General features: G+C 42.9%; 1 protein-coding gene across 2 annotated transcripts in view; it reads right to left on the minus strand.

Moving 5' to 3' along the window:
• Positions 1-4,932: 4,932 nt before the first annotated feature.
• The window catches only part of tmem68 (transmembrane protein 68), a 34,845-nt gene continuing 25,488 nt past the window's right edge, over positions 4,933-14,289 (minus strand). Inside the window, exons 5-9 of one of the 2 annotated variants that reach the window (XM_034104511.2) lie at positions 10,255-10,422; positions 9,681-9,874; positions 8,770-8,830; positions 8,483-8,622; positions 4,933-7,612 (exon numbers count right to left, since the gene is read on the minus strand). In XM_034104511.2, the coding sequence (XP_033960402.1) occupies positions 7,508-7,612; positions 8,483-8,622; positions 8,770-8,830; positions 9,681-9,874; positions 10,255-10,422 (668 nt within the window). In that variant the 3' untranslated portion in view covers positions 4,933-7,507. The remainder of the gene's footprint in view (positions 7,613-8,482; positions 8,623-8,769; positions 8,831-9,680; positions 9,875-10,254; positions 10,423-14,289) is intronic. The other variant, XM_034104512.2, reaches the window with a different exon arrangement.

Genomic DNA, 14,289 nt, shown 5'->3' on the forward strand with positions numbered 1-14,289 from the left:
TCATGTGTACGAGACCTACTTCAGTCACATACCACTGAAACCTACACAGGTTCCTCTACTCACATACTCAAGACAGAGAATCCCAGTACTAGGGAAACTGCATTTACGTGCATTCCATGACGGAAATACTGCCTCAGCTACCCTTTTCATTGTGAAGTCAGGTTCCATACTGCTGGGCCTGGACCTGGTCATCATGAGAAACAGAGTGGTGTGAAGTCAGAGCAGACAGTCAGAGAGATAACAACCCCACCTGCAACTCCTACTACACCGACACCTACTGCACCTGCACCTGTTCATACAGCTTTACCTATGGGCTGTGTTAGGAACGTTGTACACAAAGTCAAAGTGAAAGATGATGTGAAGCCTGTGCAGCAGAGATTGAGAAGGCTTCCGTTCTCAGTCAGAGATGCTGTTTCTGCAGAGTTAAAGCGCCTTCTTGATGCTGACATCATTGAAAAAATAGATGCCTCTCCCTGGGTATCACCGATCGTTGTGATTCAACGAAAGAACTCATCTAAAATAAGGATGTGTACAGACCTCAGGGAGCCTAGCAAGGCCGTCATAATGGATTGCTACCCCATTCCACACATGGAGGAGCTCTTCTCAGAACTCAGAGGAGCTACCATATTCTGAACCCTCCACCTGGCTGATGCATACTACCAGCTTCCACTGCATGAGGACAGCAGAGATCTGACTGCTTCCATTACTCACGAGGGACTCTTCAGGCACAAGCCACTTTGCTATGGGCTAGCATCAGCACCCTCAGCGTTTCAGGAGATGATGTCCATGGTGCTGAAAGATTTACCTGGAGTGCTATCTGGATGATATCATCGTTTACTCCTCATGCTGTGCTGAGCATGAAACCCGCCTGAAAGCAGTACTGTACCGACTGCAGGAAGCTGGACTAATGGCACATTTCCACTGCAGCGGGGTCGCCCCGTTTAAGCGTCCCTAAGCGTCCTCGCTCAGGCCTCGGGCTGCCTCGCTGGCCGTCCGAGGCCGTGGCGCATTTCCATTACAGTTTAGGACCTGGGGTATCAACGCAGTGTAAGCGGGGCGTCGGCTTTTTGGGCGGAGCGACGCTGGGTAAAACTGCAGTGGCGTCATCTTCAATGCGACACAACTCACAAGACACACACAACAATGGAGGATGTGGAAGCGATCGTTTGACAGCTGACATGCTGTGCTCTGCATAACGTCTGCGAGAGTCATGGAGAGGACTATGATGATGGGTGGAATGCACCAGCAGCAGCAGAGCCTGGGGTAGCAGTGTCTCAAGGTGCAGAGGAGGAGGGCACTGACACCAGAGGGTCTGATGCGCTACCTGAATACCTACATATGCATTGTATTGATACGGAGCCCTGGAGGGTTAATTGAGAGAAAAATAAATAAAACGTGGCCATGCTTTAGTAACTCGTGCGCACGAGTTACTAAAGCGTGCGCACGAGTTAATAAAGCGTGCTCACGAGTTACTAAAGCGTGCGCACGAGTTACTAAAGCGTGCGCACGAGTTAATAAAGCGTGGCCTCGTTTTGTGTGTGTGTGCGTGTGTGTGGGCATTTGTTTATGATAGTATCGTTCGTTCCGGTGCACTCCGGCAGGACTATAGCACATCGAGATTAAGATTAAACGAATTTCTTTCACTTGGGACTACACATAACTATGGAGAACCAGATTTGTGTAAATTACTGTTCGTGGTAATTTGAAAACAAATGCCGGTGGTGTCGGACACACACAAACACACCGAACACGCACACATCATGCGCCCCGGTGACAGGACATCTCCTTCATAAAACGAGGGGAATACTCTGGTAGTTCAATGTGGGTGTGGTTGAACGTAGCAGCCTCGATCTCTATCCAGCGGTTCTAATGCAAGTGAAGAAACGCAGTGAAGTAAACAGTAAAAGGCACCGCTCTTTGCAGCTGGTGCTGCTCTTCTCAGATTCTGCTGAATTACACGTTACTGCCTCCAGTGCCCTGTACGACGAAGCCAGTTCAACAGACCATGGATATGTTTGAGTTACCCGGCTTAACTAACCCTAACAAACGCGATGTCGCTAAGCGGTCCTACAAGCTGGTTATCAACTCAGCAAATCAACCAGGGTTTCTCTGTCCGGTTGAGAGCGCGTTCACGTGAAAGGGACAGGGTTACCAACATTTGACCAATCACAAACATGGAGACGCGTGCTGACAGCGCAGCGTCATACTTCATGAATGAATAGTGTAAATAGCAAATCCTGCTTCGTAGTACAGGCCACTGGTGCCACAGAGATTTCATAAAGTGAAGGAGGTTCTCCTTCTATAAAACAGCTGTGGGCAGCAGCAGATTCTGTAAGTCACGGACAGGAATCCCTCAATTTAAATAAAACGAGGCCACGCTTTATTAACTCGTGCGCACGCTTTATTAACTCGTGCCCACGCTTTATTAACTCGTGCGCACGCTTTATTAACTCGTGCCCACGCTTTATTAACTCGTGCGCACGCTTTATTAACTCGTGCGCACGCTTTATTAACTCGTGCGCACGCTTTATTAACTCGTGCCCACGCTTTATTAACTCGTGCCCACGCTTTATTAACTCGTGCGCACGAGTTACTAAAGCGTGGCCAGGTTTTATTTATTTTTCTCTCAATGAACCCTCCAGGGCTCCGTATATTGAACATAAATACATCTTTTTTTTTTCATATACATGTGTTTGTCAAATGTTTTAAACAAATGTTATCTGAATTGAATATTTAGTAAATATTTGAATTTCAAGCACCAGTAAGTACTGCCCCATAATAAGAACATTTGAGGAAATATCAGATCATGAAAAGAAAATCTTTCTAATAAATTAAGCGAATATCAAAGCTAACTATAAACATAAATACTAAAGTGTAAAACACAGCAAAACTATATTCATAAATGCAAGTGTAAAATAGTGTGGACAATTGTAAACATGGATGGAGGCTAAAGTATCCACAACATAAAATAATATATTAAATATAACCTCAATCTTTCTTCTAGACATGTTAAAAGCTTGCTTGAATGGGTTATAGGTTTCTTCTTTTGTTCTCTCGTCTTTGAAATATATAAGGAATGTGTTGTTTGAGTCTAGTAGAACGAGGGTATTACAATTGAGCAATTTCTACATGTATTATGTATTTATCATGTATTCTTAATACTATTACAAAATAAATATGTAATAATGTTTTAGAGGAGGACCTCAAGCTAGCAAACTCAATTTCTTGCTTTAAATCTCTTAAAAGTAAGGGGCTTTTTCCTAACTGATGGTGTTTCTTATTGCTTTATAAATTCATGTATGTTTATATCTTCTCTAAATCAAGATTATGTGAATCGGATTTTTTTCTGTTGCGTGCAATTCATTATCAACAAGAGATGAGATATTTGCGATTCTGGGTTTTTTATTAAGATAAATAAAAAACCCAGAATCGCACATAATAAGTTGATAATTCCAAGATCAATGGGAGGTTTGGGAGTCCCGGATGTATTCCAGTATTATCTGTCCTTCAACGCAAAGTATCCGTTATCGTGGGCGTACCAAAGTGCCTCTCCGGTAGGCAGTTGGCAACGGCTGGAGCAATCCATCATGTCTGTAAACCAAAACATATCTCTGGCCTCAATGTGGTACTGCCCAAGACCACCACCCTCAATGGATGATACCATCATCCGCTTTCCATGCTCTAAAGCAACCGCACAGGAGACTCAACATAGAGGGGCTCTTTGCCGTCTTGCCCCATGTGGAGTAACCCCTGTCTCTCTGCAGGAGGAGCACCTTAAGTAATACTATCTGGCAGAGGGCTGGTATTACTACCACTGGACAGATATATAGAGACCCAACCCTTCCATTTCAACAACTCAAACATCAGTATGGTCTCTCAGACTCGTCTTTTCTATCATATGCACAACTAGCATCTATTATTAGTACAACATGTAAGGAGGGAGCCATGCCTGCTTCATGTATGGAAGAGGACCAGCGCCTCCAGAAAGCAATCCTATCATCCGGTGTGGTCTCTCACATGTATCAATGATTATCTAGGGCTGCCCCGAATACCTATTCTCCTGTCCAACTGTCCTGGGAGCATGCCTTGAATATCTCTCCGTCTGCTCTGCAATGGAACTCCATTTGGAGGTCAGCTATGTTCTCTTCTAAATGTGTAAGATTCAGGATCATCCAGTTCAGAATGCTCAATAGAGCTTACATCACCCCTGGTACAAAATCCAAGATAGACAATAAACACAGAGACTTATGCTGGCATGAATGTGGTAAGCGAGGTACACTGTTGCACCTACTTTGGGAATGCCCAGCGAGAAAAAAACTTTGGTCAGAAGTAATATCCTTAATGTCTGAATCTTTAAAAATGTATTTCCCTACATGTCCCATTGCATGCTGGGTCTCAAGCCAGATGGCAATGTTGCAAGGACTGCCGATCGGCTCTGGACATCGGGCTGTTTAGCCACAAAAAGACTCATCCTACTAAACTGGAAGGAACGCAAACCAGCCTGCTTCACTCGGGACTCGTGGCTGAGGGAGCATCTGGACCTGCTGAACATGGAGCGTGCAGCTTCTCTGCTGGGGGCTTTGAGGGGAGACAGGAGGATTGCGGTTCACTGTCCGCAGCCCTCCTATCTGACCCTGTACATATGGCATCTCCTGTGTAATGTATAATGTATTGTGTAGGAAATGTCCTATGTATGTCACAATCAGCTGTCTTAGGAAGTCATCCTTGCATCCCCCCCCCCGTTACGTTTTGTTTAGTTGTTTGTTGTTACATGTGTTGTTGTATGTTCTGTAAAAAAAATTAAATAAAAAAAAACAAGAGATAAGATAAGTCAAATAAGTACTTTATTGATGGCAGTATAAAAATACAAAAAAAATGTTGTATCAAAAAGGCATGCCATTAAACAATACAAATAAAAAATGTAAAACTGTATTGCAGCCAGCATAAATATACATGGCATTGTAAAAATAAATATAAAATTTACATTTTAGCGAACCAGAAAGCAGCCTGCTTGGATTGAGGACTATGTCACTTAAACTGTGGTTGAATTAATGTTTGAAAATGTTCTGCATATTGTGATATGTGAAGTTATTATTATTCCAGATGGTTACTACAGAAGTGTCTGTTTGAAATGCTAATGTTATGCGTACTGTTCAAGTGGAGAATAACTATTTTAAGAAAGGGGGAAATGTTGTGTTCTGATATACTCTTGCCAATAGGGGGCGCCGTGTAACCGGAGAGAATAAGTGTATGCCCGGGAGTTGATGCTGTGGCGGAGGAGAAGCATGAACAACAGTAAAGAGCTTCGTACCCGTATCCTCTGTCCCTTGCTTCATTAATGTTGTTTTACTAATACACAACATACTGTATATATAATTCATTCTTTATATTAAAACCATTCTCAGTCCTAATGTATTCATCTAACTTGGCCAAAAGTTACAGTATGATACAGTTGATGAAATAATAACAGCAGAAAATAATTGGCATGAAACATCTTAATAAAATAGATTTATTAACAGGTTAAAGTGGATCTGAATATTTAAAAGTGCAACATGTATATTGACATAATTTAAAAATACAAGTTAGATCATCTCAAAAATGACTATCAACATAAATGTGGAAAAAGGCAACCAGTTCACAAGTGAAGCAAACAGATAGACGTCACTAAGCACACTTGGTCTCACAGAAGCTTGTTGGCAGCAATACTTCGGACCGTGTGCAAAACCAGCCGTGGAACCACAGTATTTACATCTCCATAAACGCATCCAATAAAGTCTTCATTAGTAGATTTGGATATGATTTATATTTCAGCGAGAGGCTTGTTTGTGCATATTTATAACACGTTTTTTATCAAATGTTATCCCAAAACTCCACATGCAGTACAATAGAAAATGCAAACATAACTTTCCAATGATGCATAACGATGATAATGTGCTTCTGTTGAAGGTTTGACGTAGGGCTGTTTAAATCGGGCACATCAATGTTTAACTGGAGCGGGTTGTTTAAAATCATCTTTCTAAATCACAACTTAAGTCATGAAGCACAGTACCATTGTTTCCACATCCCCATCACCCGTTTACTCCAATAACTTGTATTAGTGAACCTCTTGGGTTCTATTTTCAATACATTATACTTTTTGATCTCAGCATGTGTTCATTGTTTAGTGCATAAGTCTCCATCTTTTACTTCAGCCTTTGTTTGCCACCTGAAGTTCAGCTGACTGATAATAAGCCATCTCTGATATCTTTGGCCTTTTGAGATGTATGGCACAGCCGCTATGTGTAGCTACTAACGGTGATGAATGTCATCATCGATTGATTCATTTACTTTCTCTTGCAATGTATTTGATGAATTATTAATGTATACAATGACGAATAAATGGTGTCCAGGGTAACGTCTTCAAATGTCCCATCTGCCCGACCTACATCCCGACATCAGCCTCACTTGGATTCATTCTGAGCTGATGGACTTTTGGAACAAGATGGTTGTTTATGAATATGTTAGAAGGTTCTGTAGGGTTCCATGAACTACATTTAGAGAAAGGACTACAACTGTAACATAAATGAGAGCCTGCATATTTTTAATTCATTTTTGTTTGATTGGGTTATCCAATAGAATTTAATCGGTTTCCTACAACATTTTAGCGAATAATTATAGTTGGATGAAGGGGGAAATAACCTTTTCTTTGTCCGAAACCTTTTCTACATCTATAAAACCAACCTAAACAGCCCGTTCTATTAACAGGGATAGAATTGATTCATATTTATTACATTTTTGGGTAAATTTCCAGGAAATTAGAAGAAAAGGAGGCCTGAGGAATGACGCGTTATCTGCCTGCCTATTTTCACTTTTAGGACAACAAGTGGAATTGATCAATGCAATGAACACCGTGCAGTGTCTATCAGAAAGAATGCGGTTCTCTTTTGTATGTTTGAGTCTATGTACAAGTTCATTTCATTCACACCACGTTGTGCTGTTGAACTTCAGTAGCTTTAGGTCGGTATGAACTATGGTCACCATCAGTTTGGTTCATACATAAAGCTTCAAATTAAAGACACAACATGCGGAATAACCACATGGATTAACTGTATGAATCTCTTGCTGACATAAATGTACCTTTTTCACATTTAAAAAAAAAGAAATAATTGTAAAGAAATGAATCCCATAAATATGAACTGAAAAATATCATCCTTCATTATATTTAACTGACCATACAGTAATTAATTAAGGCAAATATATGACAACATCAAAATCATTGTGAGGTAAGATTACTGTCAAGTCCGATGTCACAAAATCAGGAAGTGTAGATTCAAAGTGATTAAAAAGGGAACTGATCAAAAGGAAACGTGAGGAACCTGTGATAAAACTATCTGCTACAGGAACCTCTGCAGCTTCAGTCGGGTGGAAGCGGTGAAGACAGCTGTGCAAACATTCCAACACGTCAGGGTCCGCCCCAACGTGTGTCCTCGTGGTCCCTCACTGTCAGTGTGTCTGTGAGCTGTGGGGGTTAGTGCTCTTTGTGTTGGCTGTGGAATCTCTCCAGCAGGGCTCTCAGGATGTTGCCCGGGATCTGCTGGTGCTGGTCTATCAGAGCCTGCACCGCCTGCTGCACCTGCAGAGCAACCGAGCTGTGAGTGACAGACTTGCAAAGTACAGGAACTCACAGGACTACGTGGCCGACGGGTGCAACACGTGCTACAGCGGCCCAACACTCTTCCATTAAGAGAAACGCGCTGACGCTGCAGGAACTATGCAAATATAAAAACACAAATCTGCCAAAACACATGCAAATGAAAAACATGTTAACCAACTTGACAAGACATGCTCAGTATTTAGAAGACATTCACCAACTTGAGGAAACATGAGCAGCGTCTAAAAAGCGCAACAAATAAAAACCGCTGCAAGATTCCAAAACACAATGGGAACCAGGGGATAGTAGAAAGCGGCGCACACGCGGGGACCGGAGTGCATGGTGACGCTCAGGCCAACTGGTTCTGATGTTGGAAAGTTACGTTCCATCGGCTTATATTAACCGTGTGATCGCATGATTCCTTTCAACAACCGCTCGGTCTCAGCTGTGTGCGTCGCGTTCTCGCGTCTCCCTGGTCTCCGTTGTGTTTTGAACTTATTGAAGCATATTTTGAATTGCATCGTTTAGTTTATGCAGTGCTTTTAGTAAAGGCTGCGAATGTGTTGTCAAGTTGGTGAAGACGCGTTTCAGTTGCTGTGTGTTGGCACTCGTGTTTTCATATTTGCACCGTTTTTTAAGCGGAAGTGTTTTGCCCCGTTGTAATGCGTTTGCACCTGACGGCCGCCCTACATCTGCCGTGTATCATTCCCTCTGCGTGGCGGTCTCTTACAACAAAAGCACTTGTTACCCAGGAAACCATCATGGACTGGAAACGGCCATGCTCATATGATTGAACTGAAGAGATATTACACAGGAAGATAGAAAGAAAGACGACAGCTTGAGCTCACTGACTTTGTGTGCCAGCTCTGCAGCGTTAACATTGGGTTCGTAAGGAATGGGATCCCCGAGGAAGGTCCTAAACTTCACAGGAAATCCTCCGTACACAGGAGCTGCAGGGAGGCGGAACCTCTCGTACAGCCACCGGAAGAATCCTGAATGAAAAAAGAGAGATGAAAGATGTTTCACAACACATCTAAAAGCAACATGTGTGGAAGGAATGTCATGTGTGTGTGTGTGTGTCCATCAGTGAGACCATCATCTCGGGGTGCTATCTTCACTCGACTTTCTTCTACACTTACTGAGTGTTCCCAGAGATCTGAAGCCTTCCCGCACATTCTGAGTAAACATTGGAATTATAGGCTGAAAGAAAGACAGACAGAGAGAGAGAGGATTAGAGAGAAGGGCTTCCTAAACTGCAGAACTCTGACGTGGATAAAAAGATGCTACAATAAGACGGAGCATCGACATTTGTTGAATTTGATAAACCTGTCATTGTTGAAGCTGTAGCATTCCGGGTCATTTAGTCATTTAGCACATCCACACATTTTCATCTGGCTTTAAGTGTGACGCTACTATAGTCTCATTTAAGATGGGTGACGCTTCTTAAATGTGTGTGTGTGACCTACAGTGTTTTGTACAAGCCAGGTCTGTGGTTAAACAAGAAAAAAAACGTTTGTCCTACAACATAACATATGTCAGTAAATGCCCAAATTAAATGAATTTAATTAATTAATTAAATTAAATTAAGTACATTTACCCAGTAAATGGTGAATGTCTGAAGCTTCGATGTGTAATAAAAACAGTGGTTGCTGTGTCTAAATGAGACGACTAAATGTCATCACGCAGAACATTAGCCGCCTTTAGCTGAGCGAGGGTGAAGTGCGGCCATGTGACTGATGTCGATTGTTTATAGCCTAATGTTAGCTTCTTACTTCTGACTCCTGCATCAACCCTTAAAAAACGTAACCGTGGTGTAACTATGTGGATATCATCCTGGTGAGCAGAACGTGGAAGCACCATATACTACTGTTGCCATAAATCATACTTCCTGGAATCCTCAATGCTAACTTCCAGGTCGGCCTACGGCAATATGTTTGTACTGCACCACTCTATAGAGACACCCTGTATGTAAGTCACATCACTTGACATTTAGAATATGAATGTATTTGGACATGTTATGCCCTCCCTACTGAAACTAAGAGCAACGCACCACTTGGGAGTCGATGGCGACCTGTGCAAAGCCTCTGCGTTTGCCCCAGAGGAGGGGGTAGGTCTCGTCACTGAACAGAGCTTCCCGCACCCCCCCTGGAGAAATCCCCAGCAGGTGGCCGCTCCTCAGAGCACGCACACACTCCTCCTGAGGGCCGTGGATCACACTGAACACCTCCAGCAGTAACTTGAAACCTGGAGGAACAGGACAGGATGGATTCATTAGAACAGGAACTAGCCGAAGAGAAGGGAACACATTTGAGATACAGCTGCTATTTAACAAAGTTACATAAAAAACAATCCCAACTGTACCCCAAAGTATTCCATTTTAGTGTACAATATTTCATTTTATATCATTTTGTATTTAACTTATTCCTGCATTTCATATTGCACCAATATGGTTTTATACTATTTAAAGCTTGCACTATTTTAAATTGTTCTTGCACGTTTTATTTCTTAAGAGATGTAATGATATCAGTAGTAGCAGTACTTGTGAATATTAGTACTGTATTCATGTGTGTGCGTGCGTGCGTGTGTGTGTGTGTGTGCGCGTGTGTGTGTAACCATGTGAGTACCTGGGATCTTGAAGAGCAGGTGGTCAGCGACAGAGTGGCAGGGCCTTCCCTTCTGCAGGATAACTTTTGCCAGGAAGTAGTAGTAGTCGATGGGAATGGCTCCATGATAGTACACTATCAGCGCTGGGCCTTTGTCCGGAATCTTCTCCATCCCATGGATCTCATAACCTGGAGCACAGGACAGAGTACATGAGGAACACATTTTATTCCATGAAACGGAAGTGCTGAGGCTCTGACAGTTCAATACTTTGTTAAACATTTTTAAATGTAGGCCAATCAAAAAACATATTCACCAATTTGAAATCACATGTATATGATTTAGAGTACAGGGCTGTATATGGCCAGTGTATGTTTTGGTCTTTGGATTCTCTTTTCAGAAAAGGATATTCAAAAACTAAAAACGAGTGGATATTTCATTTTTGTTTTAAAATAAAAAAATGAATAATTGAAATACAAGGCGTTTCTCTTTTCCATGGTCAAAAAGGGATTTACTAAACTTAAAAAACAGGATGATTTTAATTTTCTACTTCTCAAAACAAAAAAACCCACTAGTAAATAGAAACGAAAAAACCCCTGTTTTATCATATTCTGCTACCGGAAGTTGTCTGAAAAGTTGTCTGACAAAATAAGAGCACAGATGAGGAGGGTCCTGTGTTGGCCGTGATTCGGGGTTCCGTTGTCAAATCAGCCCGCACCTAAAACATGATATTAATTTAACCCTCCGGTATCACTCTGGACATTTTTGTCCAAATGGGTAATTTTTCACGTTTCATTTGCCAATAACTTTGGTTGTGTTACTGCAAATGGCGTGATTTTGTAACGAGGTTATTTTCACCATACTTTGGAATTCCAATAAAACGTTTTTGAATGGGTCTATAATTATCTGTGTAATAGACGGTTCTCACATCTCCACAGAGGAACACTGGAGCTCTGTCTTGGTCAACCCTCTGACTAAGGTCCTTCTCCCCCGATGTTCAGTTTGGTTTGGGCAGCAAGCTCTAGGAAGAGCCCTGGTGGTTTCAAACATCTTCCATTTGCAAATAATGGAGACCACTGCAGTGTTTCTCCTAGGATGGAGTCATAGCAGCGGTGGCACGCGGGCCTAGCAAAATGTGAGTGCGGAGCGAGTGGAATTTTTGTGTGGGTGCGAAGTGCGCCCCGCCAATATGCGCCGCTGCTAAATGTACAGTGCGTCAAAAAAGTATTTAGTCAGCCACCAATTGTGCAAGTTCTCCCACTTAAAAAGATGAGAGAGGCCTGTAATTTTCATCATAGGTACACTTCAACTATGAGAGACAGCATGGGGGGAAAGAATCCAGGAAATAACATTGTAGGATTTTTAATGAATTCATTGGTAAATTCCTCGGTAAAATAAGTATTTGGTCTCCTACAAACAAACAAGATGTCTGGCTCTCACGGCCCCTACACACGGCGGCGTGCGTTGGTGCTTGGCGGTGGGCGTGTCTTGAGCTTGGGGAGTCAACGCGAGCAGCCCGACCAACAACCAATCACATGAATGTCCCGCCCCGGACATACAAAGCAAAGCATTCATGCTACATCCATGCTGGCTAAATATACTGTCTATGCTTGCTAGCTGTTCATTCAAACAAAGTACACTGGATATAAACTCCCCAAACAAGCGAAAACCTACCAGTTTCCCCCACTGTCTCTGCCACCTCCCCCCATGCCTGGCTCCTCCGGTTTGTATCCCTGTATGTAAAGAGGGACTGGTCATAGAGTACCGGGTGATTCCCTACCGCCACGATCATTTTCTCCTCCTTTTGTTGACATATGGGAAATAACTGCGGTCTGGCTCTTCCAACATACACCCGGTTTGATTGGCTACTGCTTGTACTGTCAGATTTACATACGAGGGATTTGATTGGCTGACGCCTCCGTCGAGGCGGCAAAAGTAGAACATTGCTCTACTTTTGCAGCGAGCACCTCGAGAGAAGCTATGCTTTGCTCCCACAATGCAGTTCGGCGAATCGTGACGTCACCCCATTCAAAGTGAATGGGCAGAAGCGTTGAAGCAGCAACGCACGCCGCCGTGTGTAGGGGCCGTCACAGACCTGTAACTTCTTCTTTAAGAGCCTCCTCTGTCCTCCACTTGTTAACTGTATTAATGGCACCTGTTTGAACTCGTTATCAGTATAAAAGACACCTGTCCACAACCTCAAACAGTCACACTCCAAACTCCACTATGGCCAAGACCAAAGAGCTGTCAAAGGACACCAGAAACTTGTAGACCTGCACCAGGCTGGGAAGACTGCATCTGCAATAGGTAAGCAGCTTGGTGTGAAGAAATCAACTGTGGGAGCAATTATTAGAAAATGGAAAACATACAAGACCACTGATAATCTCCCTCGATCTGGGGCTCCACGCAAGATCTCACCCCGTGGGGTCAAAATGATCACAAGAACGGTGAGCAAAAATCCCAGAACCACACGGGGGGACCGAGTCCATGACCTGCAGAGAGCTGGGACCAAAGTAACAAAGGCTACCATCAGTAACACACTACGCCGCCAGGGACTCAAATCCTGCAGTGCCAGACGTGTCCCCCTGCTTAAGCCAGTACATGTCCAGGCCCGTCTGAAGTTTGCTAGAGAGCATTTAGATCAGGCATCCTCAAAGTACGGACTCCGGAACCACAACTGTCTCTGGACTCTGAGCAAATTATACTTTTCATATGTATTATCTGTGTTATCTGCGAGACATCGCCACAACGCAACGAGTCAAAATGATCCGCTATGTCCATAGACTGCAAACGGCGCTCATCGGACATTTATGAGAGAAAGTTTCTAATGTCCGAGTGCAAGTGAATGCAGCACAAGATGTACGTCATGTAACCCCTCCCCCTGGGGTCCTGGCACGAGCGTGGACATATGATTGGCGGCGATTTCATTTGAACGGGACGGCGCAAAACGAGAAGCATTCGGACCCAAGCACTGAAGGAATGAGGTATTTGCGGTCTAGAGAAGAGACTGTCAGTGTGGCTGCACTCAGCATCGAATCAAAACGCACTAAAGCTGTTGATCTTAATACGTTTGTGAGGCGTTTTGCTGAACAAGATGGTAATCGCCGCATTCAGCTGTAATACACTTCAACTTGATGCTCTGCTCACGGATGAGCATACAAAACTATTAAGATGATGACCTTACGTGTGTAAATATATTTTTTTCTTTGAGGGGGTCTGCCCCCAAAAAACCGTTTTAAGTCCTGAGAAAGTCAAATAAGACGGTGTGTAAAACTACACTGCCCAGCCAAAACAAAGTAACCACTTTGATTTAACTAGGTTAGTAGGTAAAGACTTTCCACTGGATAATAACTGAAGTATAAAGAATGCATGACTGAAGTGATGGAGACCATGTTGAAGGCAAACAAAAAGAGGAAATAACAGGTCAGATCAAGCAAATCCCCCTCTCAGATTCCACAGCAACCAGAAGAACATAAACACTGGCTGGTGATTTGATTAATCAGCTTTGTGATGGAATAAAAAATGCACAGTGCATTTCCTTAGCTGTGGGTGAGTCCACTGACACCACTGACATTGCTCATTGTTTGTGAGTTTTTATGATGAGGCAAAAGGGGAGTTTGTTGAAGATGTGTTGGGCCTGACGAGGGGGCAAGACATTTATAAAGCAATAATGGGAATGCTGAATGAAAAAGAGTGCAGCTGCCTTTATTCATAACTGTGCAGCTCTTACACTGCGACTCTGAGGGAGCACAGACACAATAACAATGAAAACTGCTGCATACAGATTATTTTTTGCAACCTCGTGTTAAGAATCTTGTTGCAATTGTTTAAAAGTTTGAATGACCGTAATAAACGGACCTTTTTCTTATTGAAACATTTATTTTGGACCTTTAAGATTTGTATTTGAGTACCCCTGATTTAGATGATCCAGAAGAGGATTGGGAGAATGTCATCTGGTCAGATGAAACCAAAATAGAACTTTTTGGTAAAAACTCAACTAGACGTGTTTGGAGGAGAAAGAATGCTGAGTTGCATCCAAAGAACACCTACTGTGAAAC

The sequence above is a fragment of the Pseudochaenichthys georgianus genome, chromosome 17, assembly GCF_902827115.2.
Source record: "Pseudochaenichthys georgianus chromosome 17, fPseGeo1.2, whole genome shotgun sequence".
NCBI classification, from domain to species: Eukaryota; Metazoa; Chordata; class Actinopteri; order Perciformes; family Channichthyidae; genus Pseudochaenichthys; species Pseudochaenichthys georgianus.